At 38.9% G+C, this 22,250-nt stretch overlaps 1 protein-coding gene across 17 annotated transcripts in view; it reads right to left on the reverse strand.

Annotated features, from left to right (window-relative positions):
- The window catches only part of Ica1l (islet cell autoantigen 1 like), a 129,513-nt gene that overhangs the window by 81,409 nt on the left and 25,854 nt on the right, over positions 1 to 22,250 (reverse strand). For 13 of the 17 annotated variants that reach the window (XR_001202294.3, XR_010043494.1, XR_001202295.3 and 10 more), the window contains 3 exons: positions 8,999 to 9,122; positions 7,284 to 7,482; positions 414 to 539 (listed from right to left, as the gene is read on the reverse strand). Coding sequence is in view for 14 of the 17 variants with exons in the window: in XM_063237266.1 (XP_063093336.1) it covers positions 414 to 539; positions 7,284 to 7,482; positions 8,999 to 9,122 (449 nt within the window). In the remaining 3 variants the exon portion in view is untranslated. Of the gene's footprint in view, positions 1 to 413; positions 540 to 7,283; positions 7,483 to 8,998; positions 9,123 to 13,957; positions 14,082 to 22,250 lie in introns of those variants that run through there. The other 4 variants (XM_063237274.1, XM_063237277.1, XM_063237273.1 and 1 more) reach the window with 2 other exon arrangements.

The following is a 22,250-nucleotide window of genomic DNA, read 5'->3' on the forward strand; positions in this document are numbered from 1 at the left end:
GTCATGAATTCGATCCCTGGTACCAAAACAAAAAACAAAAAAGTGAAGATGATGAATGGAGAGAATAAAGGACAATTAACTAATAGCTATTTTGCTTCAGGCATTACACTGCACAGATGATCACACAGTTTTTATTTTTAAGTGCATTCTTTCCAAACTCCTGAATTTCCCTGTATGGAACTGAATTAGGCAGACTCCCCAAAACAGCAAGCAGCCACTTACTTTAGGGGTACATGAGTTAAGGTCTTTGTTAGCTTAGAAGTTTATTGTTCTCCGTTATAACTTCAGTAAGTCAATTATGGTGCAGTCAAAGATATATGATCAGTTATATAATTTTTTGTATACTTTAGTCAACTTTAAAAAGAAATCTCACCACTTTTCTGTAAGGACATGCTAACCATGGTGGTGGGTACCTGGTAGGTAGCGAGAGAGTGAGACAACGTATTGCAGCGACTGGCTCCAAGCAAATCCACTTTCTGACAAACATCCCTCTTTAACTTGTCAAAGGAGCATTTACTATTTCTCACTTGCATCTGTACCTGCAATCATAAGACTGTGAGTTACTGCCAGTAACATAGAACCACACAAGTTCATAACAAATATTTTTACATGCATGGAATTCTAATAAATAATATCAATTCCCTTTCCCTGAATCACTAATAGGACATGAATAATGAAATTTTCGATTACTTTTACCAACTATAAGAAATTTTTCCCAGTAGATTTCTTTACTATGAATGACAGATGGAAATTATATAGTTCATAAGAATAAATATTCCAATAAAAAGAAGCATCTTGGGCAGGGGATTTAGCTCAGCAGCGTTAGCACCTGCCTGACAAGCACAAGGTCATGAGTTCAATCCCTAGTTACCCCTCCAAAGAAGCATCTAAGATGTTTAATGTTTAGGATTGTGGATAGTACTTATCTAAGAACAAAAGAATAAATGGAAAGGGACCTAATTCAAATGGTGAGAAGCAGTATTTCTGAATCACGGAAACATTTATAATATTTCTTAGATCTAGAGTGAGGCAGATATCAGGTAGTGTAAATTTTCAAATGTATTCAGTCAATAACTATAAAGTGTCTAGTTTGCACAAATCACTGCTCTTGGCACTGGAATGCTGTGGTGAACAAAACAGTGTGTTCTCCCACCATTCTTGGGTAGGGAGGCACAGGGAAAAAGAACTACATAAATATATAAAATCACCTCATGTCACAAGGACAGTGAATAAGTGAGCAGAAATGGGTGACTGCTTTTAATAACTGACCAAGGAAGGCCTTACACTCACTAAGACATAAACAGGAAAGTAAGATAGTGAGTAGGCTCTGCTGACTCTGGGGGAGTATTCCAGGACCAGGACACGTCAAGAACAAATGTCCTGAGAGTGGGTAAAGAGCTTATTGTGTGCAGAAGAGGAGGGAACAAAGCAGAGACTATCCTCCCTGGGTACACAAAACAAGCACAAGATGAGGCTGGCTTAGGGACCAGCTTCAGATCTCGTGGAGCTTTTTGGGTACAGATAGGAATTTGGATTGTAATCATGTTTTTTTTTTTTCTCTAATTAGGGTAAAATTCACAAAAAAACAATTATCCATTTTAAAGCATAAAATTCAATGGCATTTAGTGCATTCACAATGTTGTTTAACCACTCACCTGAACTAAATTTTATCAAGAACTGGGAAAGGGAGAGCGTAAGGGGTGGTCGTGGTTGACTTGTTGAGAATAATCAGTAAGAAGAACTATTTAAAACAGCTGGCACAAGGTAAATTACAAGCTTTATTACAGCTTCCTTTATATTTGGTAAATTAATTTGAAATTAATTTTAATATCCATATTTGGTAAAGTTAAGGGATATACTTATAATACAAAGCTTATCTGGCAAAAGCATATGCCCATATATAGACAAGTTATTTACAGGGTTCATGATCAAATTTTATATTGTGACAGAATGAAAAATTTGATAAAATATATTATTAATTTGAATTTTATTTATTTTCTATTTTATTTTAAAAAAGATTAAGATAAAAAAGGATATAACAACATAGGTTAGAAGAGAACAATTTAAGCAACATAGTGTTTTACCACAAGACAACCCAAAATAAAGCAGTTACCATAGTGTCTCTTTCCTTGAAATTCTTGAGTATACCTTCATATACTATAGCATCAAATACAACAAAACAGTGTAAAACCATTCAAGAGAATGAAAGTATTACAGGGTATTCAGAACCAACGAACAGAAAATGAACAATGGTTACTATATTATTTGTCTATACAAAATTTTATTTATACTATCACATATAATAAAATCCAATAAGATACAACATGATAAAACCGATGGAAATGGAAGAACAAAAGCTTGGTGGGACTTCAGTACGAGATGATATTAAATCATCACTAGCTATTATAGTGTCTTGTTTTCTTCAAAATAGCTGTTTATATCATCACAGACAATAAATCAAACAACCCAGAATAAAACCATTCCAACTAATGAATGAAAACATTATAAGGCTTCAAAACAGTATAATGGGGAATCACGATTACCATATACTTTTATGTATTCTTACCATTTTTTACACTAGGGAAACCATTTGGTATTTATACATGTGAGTTTGATTTATTTCGCTTATGAGTATGGTCTCAAGCTGCATCTTTATAAATATCTCAATTCTTTATAGCTGAGTAGTACTCCACTGTATAAAAATACCACATATTTTTTATCCATTCCTCAGTTGATGGACACTTAGGTTGTTTCCAAGATCTGGCTATTATAAATTGTGCTGCTATAAACATGGGTGCACATATTATCACTGTGGTATGATGTTTTCAGGAATGTTTTCTAGGAATATGCCTAGAAGTGGAATAGCAGGAACAAATGAGACTTCCAATCCCAGCTTTTTGAGAAATCTCCAGAAAGACCTCCACAATGGTTGCACCAGTCTACACCCCCACCAACAGTGCAGGAGAGTTCCTTTTTCCCCACAGCCTCTCCAGCATTTGTTGTTGGTAGTTTTCTTGATCCTGGCCATTCTTTCAGGAGCAAGATGAAATCTCAGTGTGGTTTTAATTTGCATTTCTCTAATGACTAATGATGATGAACATTTTTCATGTATTTATTTGCCATTTGTACTTCTTCATCTGAGAACTGTGATCAGATGCCCATTTTTGGATTGGATATTTGAATTTTGGGGGTCTAATTTTTTTAAAAATTCATTATATGTTCTAGACAAAAGTCCTTTGTCTGAGGGACAGTTCACTAAGATTTTTTTCCCAGTTTGTGGGTTTTCTTTTCACTATGCTGGAGATTTCTTTTGACATGCAGAAACATTTTAATAAGAGGTGATCCCAGTTATTGATTCTGGGAAGTACTTCCCATGCGGTTTGATTCCTGTTCATGAATTCTCTACCTACCCCTATGTCTTCAAGGTTTTTACCCAATTTGTCTTCCAATAGACTTAGTGTTTCTGTTTTAAAATCCAGATCTTTGATCCATTTAGATTTTAATCTAGTACATGGTGATAGGCATGGGTCTAGTTTTAGTTTTCAGCATATGGAGAGCCAGTTTTCTCAACACCATTTATTAAAGAGACTGTCGTTCTTCCAGTGAACATGTTTGGCCCCTTTATCAAAAATAAGGTGGTTGAGTGCTTTTGTAGTTGTGGTTATATCTTCTAATCTATTCCATTGATCTTCGGCTCTGTTTTGATTCCAGTACCATGGTGATTTTCCTATAGTTGCTTTGTAGTATAACTTCAAGTCAGGGATTGTGATGCCTCCTGCCTTGCCTTTGCTGCTTAGAACTGTCTTTGCTATTCTAGGTCTCTTCTGGTTCCAGATGAATTTTAGGAATGATTTCTCCAGATCTATGAGGTATGTTGATGGTATTTTTATTGGGATTTCATTGAATCTGTATAACAGTTTTGGGAGAATGGCCATTTTCACAATATTTATTCTCCCTATCGATGAGCAAGGGATGTCTTTCCATTTTCTGAGATCCTCTTCAATTTCTTTTTTCAGTGGATTCTAATTTTCCCTCTACAGATCTTTTACTTCTTTAGTGAGAATAATTCCTAAATATTTCATTTTTTGGTTGCTAGTGTCAAGGGTGTGGCTTCTCTTATTTCTCTGTGATTTTGTTGTTAGTATATAGCAATGCTATTGATTTTTGAGTATTGATTTTGTATCCAGCTACATTGCTGAATTTATTTATTATATCTAGGAGTTTTTCAATCAAGTTTTGGGGGTCTTCTATATAGAGTATCACGTCATCCGCAAGTAATGTAATTTAACTTGTTCTTTTCCTATCTTTATCCCTTTTATTTTTCTCTCTTGTCTAATTGCTCTGGCTAGTTTTTACAGTACTATATTAAATAGGAGTAGTGAGAAGGGACATCCTTGTCTTGTGCCTGATTTTAAGATAAAGGCCTTCAGTTTTTGGCCATTTAGTATGGTATTGGCTGTTGGTTTGTTATAGATGGCCTTTATCATTTGAGGTAAAGACCATCTATTCCAATTTTCTTTTTTTTTTTTTATCAGTACCGGGGATCAAACTCATGACCACATGCTTGCAAGGCAGGCGCTTATGCCACTGAACTAAATCCCCAGCCCCTATTCCAATTTTCTGTAAGGTTCTTATCATAAATGAATGTTGGACCTTATCAAAAGTTTTTTCTGCATCTATAGGAATGATCATGTGATTCTTACTTTTGGCTTTATTCATATGGTGGATTACATTTATTGATTTATGTATGTTGAGCCATTCCTGCATGCCTGGTATGAATTCCACTTGGCCATGGTGTATAATCTTCTTGATAATTTGCTGCATCTTATTTGCCAATATTTTATTGAGGATTTTTGCATCTGTGTTCATTATGGAGATTGGTCTATAGTTCTCTTTTTTAGTTGGGTCTTTCTCAGGTTTTGTACTAGAGTAATATTTGCTTCCAGGAATGACTTAGGAAGGATTGCTTCCCTTTCAATTTCACTAAAGAGTTTGAGGAGTGTTGGCATTAAGTCTTTGTATTTCTTGTAGAATTCTCCAGTGAATCCGTCTGGGCCTGGGCTCTTCTTTGTAGGTATGGACTTAAATTACATTTTCAATTTCATTGATAGAAATTGGGTTATTCAGCAGTTTTACATCTTCTTGAAGTAGCTTTGGTACTTCAAATGTTTCTAGGAACCTATTTCTTCTATGTTATCAAACCTATGAAAGTAGAGGTTTTCAACATAGGTATTGATGATTTTCTGTATTTCTACAGAGTCTATAGTGATTTTGCCTTTTTCATTCCTTATTGCATGAATTTGAGCTTTTTCTTCCCCTTTTTTATAAGGTTGCCTAGGGGCTTACCAATTTTATTTATTCTTTCAAATAACCAACTCTTTGATTCATTGGATTGTTTTCCTAGTCTCCATTTCGTTAATTTCTGCTCTGATTTTTATAATTTCCTCCCTTCTTTTGGCTTTGGGCTTGACTTGCTCTTCTTTTTCTAGATGTTAGAGGTATAGTATCAGGTTATTTATTTGTATTTGTTCTGTTTTCCTGATGTGGGAACTCAGTGCAATAAATTTTCCTTTGAGGACAGCTTTCATTGCATCCCACAGATTCCCATAAGTTGTATTCATATTTTCGTTTGCTTATAGATATTGTTTAATTTCTTCTTTAATTTCCCCTGTGACCCACTGATTACTCAAGAGTGTGTTATTCAGTTTCCATGTGTTTGTGGGATTTCTGCAGTATCTTTTATCATTAATTTCTAATTTCATGGCATATGTTCTGATAATATGCATGGGATAATTTCAACTCTTTTGCATTTATTTAAATATGTTTAAGCCGGGTGTGGCTCATGCCTGTAATCCCAGCACTCGGGAGGCTGAGGTAGGAGGATCGTTGTGAGTTCGGGACAAGCCTGGGCTACAAAGTGAGCTCAAGGTCTGCCCGAACTACATAGCGAGACCCCGTCTCAAAAAAGACAAAAAAACATATATATATATATATATATATATGTTCTGTGGGCTAGTATATGGTTTATTTTAGAGACTGTCCCATTTACTGCTGAGAAGAATGTGTATTCTGATGTTGTTGGATGGAACACTCTGTATATGTCTATCAAGTCCATTTGTTCACAGGTGTGATTCAGTTCTGTTATTTCTTTGCTGATTTTCTGTCTGGTTGATCTGTCCCTTGATATCAATGGTGGGTTAAGGTCTCTTGTTATAATTGTGTTATTGCTAATTTGGTTTTTCTTTTCTATTAATACCTGCTTCATATAACTGGGTGCTCTGGAATTTGGTGCATATATATTTAAGATTGTTATCTCTTCCTCTTGAAGTTTTCCCCTATCCAGTATATAATGACCTTCTTTATCTCTTCTGATCATTCTTGGTTTGAAGTTCACATTGTCTGCAAACAGAATAGCTACCTCCACTTCTTTTTGGGTTCCTGTTGCATGAAGTATTTTTTTCCATCCTTTGATTTTCAGTCTGTCAGTATCCTTTTGGGTTAGATGCGTTTCTTGTAGACAGCATATGGTTGGATGTTGTTTCTTGATCCATTCTTCCAGTCTGTTTCTTTTAATTGGTGCATTGAGGCCATTTACATTAATAGTTATAACTGTTATATGTTGGTTTATTGTTGACATGTTATCTTTCATAAATGAAAAATGTGATAACCTTTATTTTCCTTAGCATTAATAATCATTTTACATAAAGTTATACTTAAATTATATATTTTCCCTTGGTAATAACTATTTTCTTCCTGCAAACAATTTTCAAAAGTCCAGGTAAGCTATATTTTAAGTGTAAACAGAGTTGGGCACAGTGGCACATACTTATATCCCAGCTATTCAAGAGGCTCAAACAGTAGGAATACAAGTTCAAGGTTAGCCTGGGCAATTCAGTGAGATCTTTTCTCATGTATGAAAAATATAAAGGCCTGGGGGCATAGCTCAGTGAAGTACCTCTGAATTCAATCTCCAATACCACTACAAAAGAAAAAAAAAGTGAACACTTAGATAAACAAAAGTTGATGGGGAAACGCCACTGAAAGAGTTGAAATGTAACAAACTTTTCAATTTCAACCAAAATCTTCAAGCAACCAAAATTTTATAATAAAAGTTTTCAAAAATATTCTACTACTACTATAATCTTCATTAAATTATTCTACTTCAGCTCTGTATGTTATGTGTCAGGAAAAGGAAAAGAGGGCTGGGGATTTAGCTCAGTGGCAAATCTGATACTGAGTTTGATCCCCAGTACCAAAAAAAAGGAAAAGTTATATTTTCATACCTTTCTGAACTTCTCCATTTGCTTTAAAGTATTTGGGTCCAGCTCCTGAGATACATCTTTCATCCACAGCAGAGTTCCTCTGTATTCTGTGCGTGCCTGCTCCATCCGATTAATTGTCATCAAGGTATCAGACACAGCCCTTTGACTAAATGTCGCAATTTCTTGCTTAAGACGAGACAGAGGAGTACACAAAGCCAATCTAGTGACAGAGAGGTAAAATTAGAGGGTTGTACATCCCATAAGTAAAATAAGGGTTTAAATCATTCATAGAGCACATTCCTATAAACAGGAGTCTACAAACAGGAAATTAAAAGATGGCTAAAGAGATTTAGAAAGCAAAGATTACCAACTTTGAATTATTATAGAGATTTTTATATTGTCTTTACTTTAAGAAATATATAATTTTTACATTAGGAATAATAATCCTTGTATAACCTGCCAAGTTAATCTTCTATTTAGAAGAGTTGTGATAACAGAGGACTTGGACTCATAAAGTAACCAATTCAAACAGTAGAAAACCTTTCATTTGACAAGTAATGGAAAATTTTTAGAATAGCAGATAAATACTGGAACTAATGAGTGTAGAGTTCTTAGCAGATAAGAATGAGGGATGACAAAACAAATATTTGAGAAACATAAATCAAATCTAGCTCCTCCACTTTTGACTTAGAAGCCCTGGAGAGCCCTATTCTGAGTATCTCCTCCTCAGTTCCTTCAAGATGGACTTCTACACTGATGTGGAATTTCTGAATAAAGCCACCAAAGTTGGATTATCATCATTACAGGCCCGAGAAGACCTGTTCCATTCTCATTCATTTTCTCTCTCTCTCTCTCTCTCTCTCTCTCTCTCTCTCTCTCTCTCTCTCTCTCTGTCTCTCTCTCTCTCTCTCTCTCTCTCCCTCCCTCCCTCCCTCCCTCCCTCCCTTCCTCTCTTGTGGTGAAGAAAAGTTGAGACAGGGTATTTGTAAGTAGGTTATGTTGGACTTTAATTCACTACGAAGCCCAGGCTGGCCTTGAACTGGCGGTGATTCTCCTGCCTCAGACTCCTGAATGCTAGTACTACAGGTGCATACCACACGTTGTTTGTTTTCATGTTTCTTCAGAAATACACTGGCTATATTTAATAATTGTGGGAGATTCTGTGTAGTAGATACATTTATGCATATATACAGTTGAGAGGTAAAGCACTTAGCCAGCATGCACAAGCTCCCTGGTTTTTCTTTCCAGCACTACCAAAAAGAAAAAAAGAACATGAAGGAAAAATAGTTTTTAAATTAGCTATCCTGTGACTCTACTACATTAAAACACTTAAGAAGGTGAAATGCTGCCAGGAGTGGCAGTGCACACCTGTAATGCCAGCACCCGGGAGGCTGAGGCAGCATGAGTTCAAGACCAGCCTGGGCTACAAAGTGAGCTCAAGACCAGCTTGAACTGTACAGAGAGACCCTGTCTTAAAAAAATAAAAGGAAAAAAGAAAGAAATTGAAATGCAGCCAAAAAGTTTTTCTAGGAATAAGGCAACCAAGAAAATCAATTTCAAGTAATTCTTTTGAATACAAAATTAATAATTAAGAGTTAGGCATCAAAAATAGTTATATACTGTAATAACTCTATTGAATGATCAATGACTTTTCCTCTCCAAATTTACAAATTTAAATACATGTGAGAATTGCCATAATGACTACACATTTAAAGATGATGAGAGCCATGGTAAACCTTTGGTTAGCTGAGGAACAGAGTGCCTTGCCAGTAGCATCCATCATTTTGCCGGCCTGGGTTGCATCCCGTTCTGCTTGAAACTTTAAGAAGAGCCCTAGCTCATTTTCCTCCTCTGACACAACTAGGAAAAAATTTACAATATTGTTAATTGTCCCATCATTTGTTTAACATGCACATATACAACTAAAATGATCACAGCAATAACATTCTATGATAAAAGTTACTTGGGGGAGAAAGAACAGAGGCTTACTTTAAAAATACACATTCCTAGGCTTCACTTAAAGAGACTATAATTTTAGACAGTCTGGGGATGTGCTTTTTTTTTTTTTTTTTTTTTTTTTGAGACAGTGTCTGTACATACTTCAGGCTGGCCTTTAATTCACTGCAATCCTCCTGTCTCAGCCTTCCAAATGCTGGGATAACAGGTATGTGCCCCCACACCCAGCTAGGATATGTTTTTTTTTATTTAAAACGAGAACTTCTCAGTTGGTTTTTATGCAGGGAATCAACAAACCTTGCTTTGGGAAAACTAATCTTTAGTAATAAAAAGTAATTAATTAATTAAAAAATAAAAGCCTCAAGCAATGCATTTCAAATGTACAGAGATGTATTTTAGGATTACTGCCTTTTTACAAAATATTTGTTTTCTACTTACATTGTTAACTTATTTGTAACTCTCCTCCTGGTTTTGGTTTCCCATGTTTTATATGCTATTAACGGAGGCTCACAATTCTGCCACAGAAACTCTAAAAATTATCAAATAGTACACTGCTACTCAGTGTGAGCCATGGACTACAGGTCATCCATAATAGTCTGTTATCTGTGCTGTAAGAAGCAAAGGAACTGTGCCAGACACTTTTATTAATTTGACTGAGGAGGGCCAGGGATATGGCTCAATGCTACAGTGCCTACCTGGCAAGTGTAAGGCGTCTTGAGTTCAAGCCCTGGTACCAACCTCCTCCCAAATTTGACTGAGTATACTGTCAAATTTAATCACAAAAATGTGGAAGGTTGGGTGGGTAGCTTAATAGTCAAACACATGCTCATCTGGTGCAAGTTCAATATCTAGCATCCACCCCCACCCAAAAAAAAACAGAAAGGAGAAAGTAAACTTTCACTTTGTACCTTTTTTAAATTTTAATATTCTAAAATTCAGTTTCTTGAACTTTTTCCTGCTTTCTTTCTATCTAGAAAGTTTCACATATATGACAAACTATGTGATATTTAAGACTGTATGTCTGACTTATTTTACTTGACATTATGTTTTCGACTTGCATCCATTTGGCCACAAATCCCTACAGTTTATTTTTTTATGGTAAAGTAGTTGTCCCTTGAGTATAAATACCCATTCATCCATTAATGGACATACACACTCTATGTGGACAGTGGACATATACATTTAATTATTATAAACTGTGCTGCTATAAAAAATCCCCAAATTTCGGGATACAGCTCAGCATCACAGTGCTTGCCTGGCAAGTGCAAGACCCTGAGTTAGACTCCTGATACCACACACACACACACACACACACACACACACACACACACAAACTTCCCAAATTATCTATTCTGTTCTTTCAAAATTATTTTAAGACAAATGCTAATTTATTTCATTTATACTACTAGCATCTTTTATTCATTGAAATGAAAGTTTTGTCCTTTCAGTTATTTGTTTCTTCTTTACAAGAAAGAATTTTTTTGTTTCTTTGTTTAAAACTTGTTCTCTGAGTCATAGTGTGATCATTCTTTTTTGTTTTTTGGTACTGGGGATCAGCTCACAACCACCACTGAGATAAATCCTCAACCACATAGTTTGGTCATTCTTATAAGATCATGATACACAGTGTACTCACTATTGTTATTCTCTGATTTTTTTTTTGTCTTTTTCATTTTTATTGATACCAGGGATCGAACTCATGACTGCCTGTTTGCAAGGGAGGCACTTATGCTGCTGAGCCAAATCCCCAGCCCCATCTCTTATTGTTTTGTTATGAAACTTTCGGTTTTTAAATAGAAGTGTTTTATATTTTAAAATATCTGCTTGTATTAAATTAAAATAAAAATTCAGTGTTATATTTTATAAGCATAAGATCAGAAGTAAATCATAAAACAAAAAATTGTTACCTCCCTAGGAGAATTTTAGAAACAATGATCTGTGTAAGGTGACTGTCTAACCAGAATAAGAGAGTAAGAGGAAAAAGGCAATAAAATTTTCCAGTTGTACACTTAAAGTGAACAAAAGAACAGGTGTCATGCCTGTCATTTTTAGTTCAATGACAGAAAAACTAAAGCTAAAAGTGGAAAGGACAGGCTGTGTCCTCCGAGGCAGCACCAGAACCATGAAAGAACAATATAGGAAAGAGAATGCATGAGATGGATTTAAAAAGATAACAAGGAAATTGAAAATTTCACTGAAAGCTGGCAAAGTCATTTGAATGAGGCTGAAGATAGACTTTCAGAACCTGAAGAAAAGATCATGGTTAGTAATCACAAAAGGAAAGATCTCTTAAAAATAACAAGGGACAGGGGCTGGGGATTTAGCTCAGCGGCATAAGCGCCTGCCTTGCAAGCAGGCAGTCATGAGTTCGATCTCTGGTACCGATAAAAATGAAAAAGACAAAAAAAAAAAAAAGAAACTACCTCAGTTGTGTTATGCAGATTACTCTCCCTGCATTTGTTGTCTTCTGCATATCACAGAGGTGATCTCAGACCTCCTACCTAGCCCAGCTCATGGTAGTTTTGGTTTTCCCGTATTTCCAGCTACTCTGTCATTCACCCAGAACCCCTTCCCTCATGGAGAATTAATAAAACCTGGGAAGGGGTCTGGGTTGACGTCTCTGTTCCAGTAAATCACCATCTTGGCTGGACTTAGGACCCCTTGGTTTCCTCATAACTGTATATATGTCTTAGTGTCGGTTCTTGCAGTAGATTGCAATGGAAGTGGTAGATTGGAAGTAACTAACTAGAATTCCAGTAACTTCTTGGGATTACAATTATAAACCTTCCTGAACCACGATGAGAACAGGAAAGCGTTCTCTATAAATGGCAAAAGAAAAAAAAATTGACAAAATTCAATGAAATCAAGAAAGTCACTACATACTTGTTAGGGGAAAATTTCAAAAGAGGGAGATAACAATCAAAAATATGTATGCACCAATACATATGAGACAAATGCATACAACTATGTAAGACAAATATTAATAGACATGAAAAATCAAATAAGCAATAACACAATTGTAACAGGGAACGTTAATATTCCACTGTCACAAAGAGATAGATCAACTAGACAAAAACTCAGCAAAAAAATATCAGAACTGAGCCAAACCTATGAACAAATGGACTCAGTATATGTTTACATGTAGGGAACAGCATATCTCACTGCTGGCACCTTATCTTGCCCTCCTGTGGGCCTCTGCCGCATCCGCCTACATTTCCCATGTTCCTCACGTCTGCCTACATTACCCATAATCCCCTCCTGCTTATGTCATATATCTGGATGTGACGATGACTTATCAGATAGCACCCTGTACCCTCTTCCTGCCCCGTTGGCCCACCTCCACCCTATATAAGTTGTTGCCATTTTTAGAATAAATGAGACTTGATTGGAACTTTTCATCTTGTCTCCGTCTCTCTCTCCTCTTGCCCAGCCCCCCATCTCTGTCCCCTCTCCAGGCGACGCCCACAGACTGATCCACAGGCCGGATCAAGTGTCGCCCAAAGTGAGTTCAACCTGGCATGAGGGATACTGATGCAAGACCGTTCAAGGGAGTAAATCGCTGGCTCGCGTGACTGTTTTGGGACTTTGTCCCTGTGATCTGTGCGGACGGCCACCTTACGTTTCGCCTAAAACATGGTAGGTGAATGGGATTAGCATGGGGCAAGCACTTAGTGAACACAAATTGTTCATAAATGGTCTCAGGGAGGCACTCAAGGTTAGAGGGATTAAGGTTAAAACTAAAGATTTATTACAGTACTTTCAGTTTGTGCATTCTGCATGTCCCTGGTTCCCTCTAGAGGGCTCGATTGACTCAAAAAGATGGCAAAGAGTAGGAGACGCTCTCAAAGACTATTATAGAGGGGGTTGGGGATTTAGCTCAGAGGCATAAGCACCTTTCTTGCAAGCAGGCAGTCGTGAGTTCGATCCCCGGTACCGATAAAAATGAAAAAGACCAAAAAAAAAAAAAAAAGACTATTATAGAGTTTTCGGTCCGGAAAAGATTCTGGTAACTTCTTATGCATATTGGACTTTAATCTCTGAGCTGCTGACGCAACATCACGCAGATCCCCAGACTGCAGAGATGCTTGCTCAGGGTGAGGCTGCATTATCTGCCTCCTGCAATTGTACCCCACAGCCGCCAGACTCATCCAAAGCACCCAGCTCTCCTGGCTCTGTGGTTCTTGATATTCCGGAGCCCCCTCAAGATGGCAACTTCTCCCCCTCCAGAGACTCCCAAAATGGCGACTTGCTGCCATTTCCCCTTTCTGAAGCACGTGGGGACACTCAAAATGGCTCCACCATTCAAACTGGCTGCCAGCACTTCTTAGAGCTTGGTGCTGCCACACCCCCTCTGTCATATAAGCCTATATATCCTGATCTTTCTGACCTCCCAAAGATTAACTGGTCACAACTAGCAGAAGAGGTATTCAGTATCAGGGTGAGAGACCCCCTTTTGCAGCCCCTGCGCTATCTGTCGATCCTAACTTAGTGACAAAAGGCATAACAAAAAAGATAGATAACCCTCCATTTGGCTTCCAAAAGCCGCCCGGTCCACCTCCTGATCTCCTTGATCTAGAGACAGAGATCCATTATTTACAACAACAGCTTTAATTAAAACAGGAGAGACAAAGACTCATTTTACAACTTCGGTCACTAGATGTAGTCTCTCGTCCCCCTTTAGATGCACCAACAATGATGTTCCCGGTAACAGAAATAACCCACGCTCCAAAAACAGATACCTTAAAAATGGCGCCTCCTTTACTGTTTCCGGTAACAGAAACTGGTCCAATTGGCACAGGTGGCGATGACTTACAAAATGGCAGAGAGACAACTCGACCCACCCAAGATGGCGCTGATCCACAAGATGGCGGCAGTGAAACTAAAGAAAGGGAGAGACAAAAAAAGACGAACTAGACGCGGGGATTGATCCCCAAGCCAGGAACATGGAAGGGATAAAACACAGGCCATTACAACTAGGGGAAACAAAAAAAGACAGCCACCATGCCTACAGATATGGGATATAGAAACTGATAATAGTAAAGAAGAAAATGATTCTGACCCACATGATAGTGATACAGACACAGACCTACCACCCTTAGCACCGAGGACTAGTAGGGCCCATACACCATTCCCAGTAACCGCCCTAAAAGAATTAAAAACAGCAGTATCCCAATATGGTTCCATAGCAGCCTTCACCCTTGCGGTTTTATATTCCTTAACCCAAGGCTGGATTACGCCTAATGCTTGGAGGGATTTAACCAGAGCTACACTCTCCGGGGGCAATTATCTGCTCTGGAAGGCATAATTCCAAGACCAATGTGAACTTTTAGCTAAAGATAATGCTAACAGGAGAAATCATTATACTCTTTCCATGCTAACAGGAACAGGTTGATATGCTACATAACAAGCTCAAATGTGATATGAGTCAGGCCTTTTTGCTCAGGTCACTCTGGCAGCAATCAAAGCATGGAAAAAGCTCCCCTCCGGTGGAGTCGCTTCTTCCCTTACAAAAATAAAACAGAAACCTGAGGAACCCTTCTCTGATTTCACTGATCGCCTCTTAGAGGCAACTGAGCATCTCTTTGGCACCTCCGAGGACCACTATGACCTTGTTAAACAATTGGCTTATGAAAATGCTAATCCGGACTTCTGAGAGAACATGGCGGACAAATAACAGCAGCCACAGAGGCTCTCTGAGATTACCAGTTTAGAATCCAGAAGCGGTGCCGTGTGAGGAGTCCTACGTGAGTGGAGACGTACCCTGCTGACCCAGGAACGAACTAAGCTGAGAGAAACCAACTGGAAATGCAATCCTGATGCTATAACAGGAACAGATAAAATCTCAGTGCAGAAGCTGGATCCCGCGCCATTGGAAGCCGCAATTTGAATTTCATGCTGCTGCTACTGCATCCCAATCCTCACAGCAGGGAGAGAGATGGGTGAAAGCTCTGAGAGCTGGAATTGGGAAACCGAACAGCGTTGAGAGCGGGACTGGCAGGGAGCCCTGCATCGACCTGCGGTGAGAGAAATGGGGACCCTTTAATAGACTAGGAGGCTCCAACAGAGGGCATTCTGGGAATGAGCAGACTAGCCGGAATAGGGCACTGCAGTGACTTTAGTCGCATATTCCCCTCTCAAGGGAGATTGGTGCAGAGTGCTTGGCCTGGGTGACGCTGCAGACTAAGACCCAGTAGGCTAGCTCAAACCAGGTCCCAGCGCCTGGTGGTGCACCTTAGCAGTGAAGCCTTCAGTAGGTTGACCTGGAGGGGTGGGCCCAGCAGAGGCTGCCCAGGTCTGTGTCTCCCTAGGACACTGCAGTAGGCGGGAACACCTAGTCGGTGGATTCAAACAAACTGTAACTGACAAAGAAAAAAACCGGACCTCCTATATACACTTGTATGGAAAGAACAAAAAATATGGGAAGAGGGAACAACAAGAAAGGGTCCTCAGTCCCCAATATTGAGAACACTGATCCAGGAAAGGTAAATGCAAAAGAGGACAGAAAACATGCAATATCAGACATGGCACCAATTGACATAAAGCAATATCTCCGGAGCCTCATAGATGAGTTCAAAAATGAAGTATTTAATGAAATAAAGCAAGAAATAAGTAGAATAGTTAGAGAAATGCTAAGCACCACCCAAGAAAAAACAGATGGTGGAATGGAAGAACAGAAAAAAAGGGGAGAATTGTTTGATGGAGAAAATAGAAAAAACATAGAATACATGAGGCAGGTTCAAAGAGATTACCAGGAAACTAAAAACTCTATCGAAAGCTAGTATAACAGCTTGAAAGAAACTAAGTGTAGATTATCTGAACTGGAGGGCAGACTTGTAATGTGGGAACATGAAATGAAAAACTTCTTTAAAATAACAAGAAAACAAACAGCAATAATACAAAGGCTAGAAGATGATAAGAGGATCTATAACTTCAGAATTAAGAACATAAAAGAAGAAGTAGGGACTCAAACAAATGAACTACAAAAGCTATTCACAGAAATAATCCAGGAGAATTTTCCTAATTTAGCAAAAGGTAAAGATACTCAGATGTATGAGGCATACAGGACCCCAGCCACCTACAACCCAAACAGAGCTACACCCAGGCATATAATAATCAAAATTCCAGAAATCAAATATAAGAACAGAATATTAAAAGCCATCAAAGATAAGAAACAGATCACTTACAAGGGAACCCCCATCAGAATTACAGCAGACTTTTCGGCACAAACCATCAAATCACGAAGAGTTGGGGGGAAATAATTCAAGCTTTGAAAGATAATATCCTCCAGCCAAGATTGATATATCCTGCACAACTGTCCCTGGAAATTGATGGAAAAACAAGGTGCTTCCAGGATAAAGAGGAACTAGGGGAATTTGCAACCACCAATTCAACTGTACAGAGAATATTGCAGGATATTCTAAAAAGGAAAAATACCAAGATTCCAGAAACAGTGGCAGAGAGGCCACAATGAATGAAGCAGAAAGCAAAATGAAGAAGACAAACTGACAGCTAATGACAGAAAAAGAGCTCAAAAGAATGAGGCAGAGAAGGTTGGATGGTAGGAACAGCCATTTTGTAGAAAACAAGACATCACAATAGCTAGTGCTGATTTAATATCCTCTTGTTTTGAAGTCCCATCAAGCTTTTGTTCTTCTGTCTCCATCGGATTTTTTTTTTTTTGTCTTTTTCCTTTTTATCGGTACCAGGGATCAAACTCACGACTGCCTGCTTGCAAGGCAGGCGCTTATGCCGCTGAGCTAAATCCCCAGCCCTCTCCATCGGTTTTAACAGGTTGTATCTTATTGGATTTTATTATATGTGATAATATAAACAAAAACTTTTATAGACAAGAAGATTAAACAGAAACCATTGTTCATTTTCTGATAGTTGGTTCTAAATACTCTGTAATACTATCATTCTCTTGAATGGTTTTACACTGTCTTGATACGTTTGATGCTACAGTGTATGAAGATATACCCAAAGATTTTAAGGGAAGAGACACTATGGAACTACTATTATGTTGAGATTATCTTGTGGTGAAACACTATTTTGCTTAAATGATTGTGTTTTGACCTGTGCTGTTTTGTCGTTATGCCCTCTTTTTTATCTCAATCTCCTTTTTATTATCTACTTTTTCAGTTTTATCCTTTTAATTAAGGGAAAAATAAGTAAAAAATACCAGGATATATTATAGTAACCCACTTTGATTTCCTATTAACTTGATTTGAAACTCTATTGCTCTCACCATCTTGTTTTGACTGATTTTCCTCTATTCTGTTATGCTTGATAGTACCAAGTTTGAAAGTATAGGCAACAACTTTGAAGACAATAAGATTCATTGTGATTCCCATTCGGGTTGACTATTATCTTCTTTTGAAGTCCTCTAATGTCTCCAATATTTTGGTTTTCTTGGCCTTATTGTTTATTGTTTTGTTCAATTTTGTTATAACTGATGATTAAGGCAATTCTTCTTAAGATAGCAAGAGGCAGTATGGTAACCATTGTTGATCACCTTGTATTTTGTTTTTACATTATGTATTATGTCCATCCTTTTGATTTGACTAACTCTGTCCTGGTATGTCACATTTGGTTTTACTTTCTTCAAAAAAAAAAAAAAAGTAATAAGAACTGTGGGAGTAATAAAACCCAAAATGTGTAATTGTCATTGTACAAAAGAAAGGAAAAGAAAGTTTTCTAAAAGATATAACTGCATATATATTTAAGTGTATACGATAGATAACCATATTACTGAGTTTTGTTGGATCATTGAACAAAACTGTTTGCAGTCTAACTGTTTGAAAGTCCCCTCTAGATGCTTTAATTTTGCAACTTCAACAACTATTTCTAAGATGACAATATGTAATTAACTAGTGATTTCCTACTGTTTATTTTTTCTGAAAGTCTGTATAACTTGTACCCTTTTTCTGTTTTTTTTTTCTTCTTTTTTCTCCTTAAGTAAAATTAAAAAAAAAAAAAGAAAAGAAAATAGCTGCCAGGCTGCTATCAAACCATAGAAAAAAAAGAGGATCTCTCAGGTTATATTCGCTTGTGCGCTGACATAGGCCCTGCCTATTATCAGGCTCAGGTCATAGCTGCAAGTACAGCTGCAGCTGTAAAGGAGATCCTCCTCGCACACAAGCAAGGAGGGAAAATAAATAATGGCAAATGTTTTAAATGTGATCAGACAGGCCATTTTGCCAGAGACTGCCCTACAGCCCAAAAGTCCCAAAACAATAACCCAAAACCAAAAGCCACAAACTTATGCCCAAGATGCAGAAAGGGGTATCATTGGGATAATGAATGCAGATCAAAAACGGATGTAGATGGCAACCCCCTCCCCCAGCACGGAAACAGGAATCAGGGTCAGCCCCAGACCGCCTACACAGGACAAACCCCTGGGGCTATAAGGTTTGTCCCACAACAAAACAACCCAGCACAAAACAGTCCATCTCAGACCTCTTCCGTGCCACACCAGGAAGCGCAGGATTGGACCTCTGTTCCACCTCCAACACAGTATTAACCCCAGATACAGGTGCTCAGGTCATCCCTACAGGGATTTTCGGCCCCCCTCCTCCCAATACATTCGGTTGATACTTGGACGTGGCAGTACCATATTTAAAGGGTTACAAATTGTCCCCAGGGTCTTAGACAGTGACTATACAGGAGAAATTAAAATCACGGCTTCTTCCATTTCTGGCGTCATCCCTATTAAACGGGGACAACATATTGCCCCATTGGTGCTGTTGCCATTGGTTCAGACTCCCAACACTGCCATGGCTTTCTATAGGGGAGACTCATCTCTTGGGTCCCCAGATGTATATTGGGCCCAATCCATATCTAAAGATAAGCCCCTTATGACCTTATAGTTAGATGGAAAAAGTTTTTCAGGCCTCATAGATACAGGTGCTGAATGTGACTATTATTAAAAAGGAGGACTGGCCCCTCACTTGGCCCTTAAGAGACTTCCATGACCCATCTACAAGGAATTGGACAATCAAAAAATTCCCAACGTAGTGCCAACCTTCTCATATGGAAAGATCAAGATGGCAACCAGGAACACATACAGCCGAATGTTGTTACAGGACTTCCTCTTAATTTATGGGGCAGAAATTTACTTACCCAAATGGGAATAATTATGGGTAGCCCCAACAGTATAGTCACAGCACAAATACTCAAAAGTGCATTTCTCCCAAATCAGGGCCTAGGAAAACAGGGCACAGGCATTAAGGCCCCCATCTCCCCTGTCCCCAACCTAACAAAGGCTGGCTTAGGCCATTTTCAATAGGGGTCATTGACATTCCTGCAGCCCATGCAAAAGAGATTACCTGGTTGTCAGATAAACCTCTTTGGGTTGATCAATGGCCCCTTACCTCTGAAAAGCTTGCAGCCACACGACAGCTGGTGCAGGACCAGTTAGATGCAGGCCACATTGTCCCTAGTGACTCCCCCTGGAACACACCTATCTTTGTTATTCAAAAAAAGTCGGGGAAATGGAGGCTGCTACAAGACCTGAGGGCAATAACTAAGACCATGGTTTTAATGGGACCCTTACAGCCAGGCCTCCCTTCACCCAGTGCCATCCCCCTGGGATTTTTTAAAATTGTCATAGATCTTAAAGATTGCTTTTTTCCTATTCCCTTACAACCAAATGACCAAAAGCGTTTTGCCTTTAGTCTTCCATCAATTAACTTTAGAGACGCTATGCAAAGATTCCAATGGCGGGTCCTTCCACAAGGAATGGGTGACTCCCCTACACTATGCCAGTCTTTTGTTGCTGCCGCAATACAGCCAGTCAGAGATCATTGGCCAAATATATATATTTCCGGGGCTGGGGATTTAGCTCAGCGGCATAGGCGCCTGCCTTGCAAGCAGGCAGTCGTGAGTTCAATCCCCAGTACCGATAAAAATGAAAAAGACAATATATATATATATATATATATATATATATATATATATATTTCCCATTATATGGATGATATTCTTGTAGGAGATAGTCGAGATCAGACTTTACAGTGTTACCAGGCACTACAAGCTGCCTTACAAAAGGCTGGGCTCCAAATAGCCCCTAACAAGGTCCAGCTTACTGACCCATATACATATTTAGGTTTTCAGTTACAAGGCACTCAGGTGTTTTCTCCAAAGCCTCAACTAAGACTCAATGGCCTTAAGACACTTAACGATTTCCAAAAACTCTTGGGAGATAGTAATTGGCTTTACCCTATTAAAAATTGACCAAACATGAATTACAACCCCTTTATGAAATTCTTAAGGGAGATATTGATCCAACCTCCCGCCGTGAATTCACACCTGAAGCCAGAAGAGCTTTGCATAGAGTAGAAGAGGCTATTGCTCAACAAACTGCTTCCTTCATAGATTACAACAAATCTACAACTCCTCATCTTTGACACAAAACTTTCCCCCACAGTAGTATTTTGGCAACGAGCTCCCTCTTATGTGGCTTCATTTGTCAATTTCCCCAAAAAGGGTCCTGTTACCCTACCACCAAGCAGTCTCTGACTTGATAATCCAAGGCAGAAAACAAGGAAAGTGCTGAACCAGATGTCATCATCCAACCTTTCACCAAAGATCAGATAGACTGGTTACTCCAGACTACCGAGGCATAGCCTGTTGCGCTAGCCTCCTTCTCACAGACCGTTGATAATCATTATCCTCCAAATAAGTTAATTGACTTTGCTAATCGTCACCCATTTGTATTCCCCAAAATTACAGCTTCACAGCCACTTTCTGGTGCCCCACTGTTTTTTACTGATGGCTCCTCCTCCGGCAAGGCTGCCTATGTAGCTCAAGACAATGTTTTTACCCTCCAGACAGATACTTCTTCTGCACAGCTGGTAGAATTACAGGCCATCCTGGCAGTTTTCACCGCTTACCCCAACCAACCCTTCAATTTGTTCACTGATAGTGCCTACCTTGCCCAGTCTGTCCCATTATTAGAAACTGTTGCAACCATATGTCATGCCTCCCCAGCTGCAAATCTGTTCAGGCAGCTACAAGAGATCATACGGCTCCACCGCCATAAGTTTTTTATTGGCCATTTGCAAGCCCATTCTGGCCTCCCAGATCCTCTCACTCAGGGAAATCATTTGGCCAATATTGCCACACGGACAGGTCTTCATGACCCACTCTGAGCCTATAGATGACTCCAAGATATCTGAGGCTCAACAGGCTCATCAGCTACACCATCTCAATGCCCAGACTCTCCACCTCCTCCACAAAATTACCTGAGAACAAGCCAGACAAATTGTAAAAAATTGCCCCTCTTGTGCTGTTCACCTGCCTGTTCAACATCTAGGAGTCGACCCAAGAGGCTTAATCCCCAATGCCTTGTGGCAGATGGATGTCACTCATTTTAATGAATTTGGCAACTTAAAATATATACATGTGGTCATTGATACCTATAGTGGCTTCATCTTTGCCACACTCCAGACTGGAGAGGCTACCAAACATAGCCCATATGCTATTGGCCCTTTCGGTTCTGGGATGCCCCCAACAGCTCAAACCGACAATGGCCCAGGCTATACTAGTACCTCCTTCGCCCGATTTTGCAAGTGCCTTGGTATTCTACACATCACAGGTATACCTTACAATCCTCAAGGACAAGGTATTGTTGAATGTACACATCGCTCCCTCAAATCTACCATAGATAAAATAAAAGGGTACCCAACCTGAGGGTCTCCTAGAAATATTCTTTCACATGCTCTCTTTATTTTGAATTTTCTATCTCTGGATGCCTCAGGCTACTTAGCGGCATCTCGTTTTTGGCACACGCGGACAACAACACAATTTGCATCCGTATTATGGAGAGATCCCTTAACCAACACATAGAATGGCCCTGATCCAGTCCTTATCTGGGGACGAGGTTCCGTTTGCGTCTACTCCCACCAAGAAAAGGGAGCTAGATGGCTCCCCGAATGGCTACAAGACAAGTTGATACACAACAAACAGACAAATTAATACGGGCCTCTCATGCACCCAGGGATGATGTGGCCCCCTGAGGCTTTTTCTCTGTGC

The sequence above is a fragment of the Cavia porcellus genome, unplaced genomic scaffold, assembly GCF_034190915.1.
Source record: "Cavia porcellus strain 051 isolate PalLab524CR breed Dunkin Hartley unplaced genomic scaffold, mCavPor4.1 scaffold_26, whole genome shotgun sequence".
Classification (NCBI taxonomy): Eukaryota; Metazoa; Chordata; class Mammalia; order Rodentia; family Caviidae; genus Cavia; species Cavia porcellus.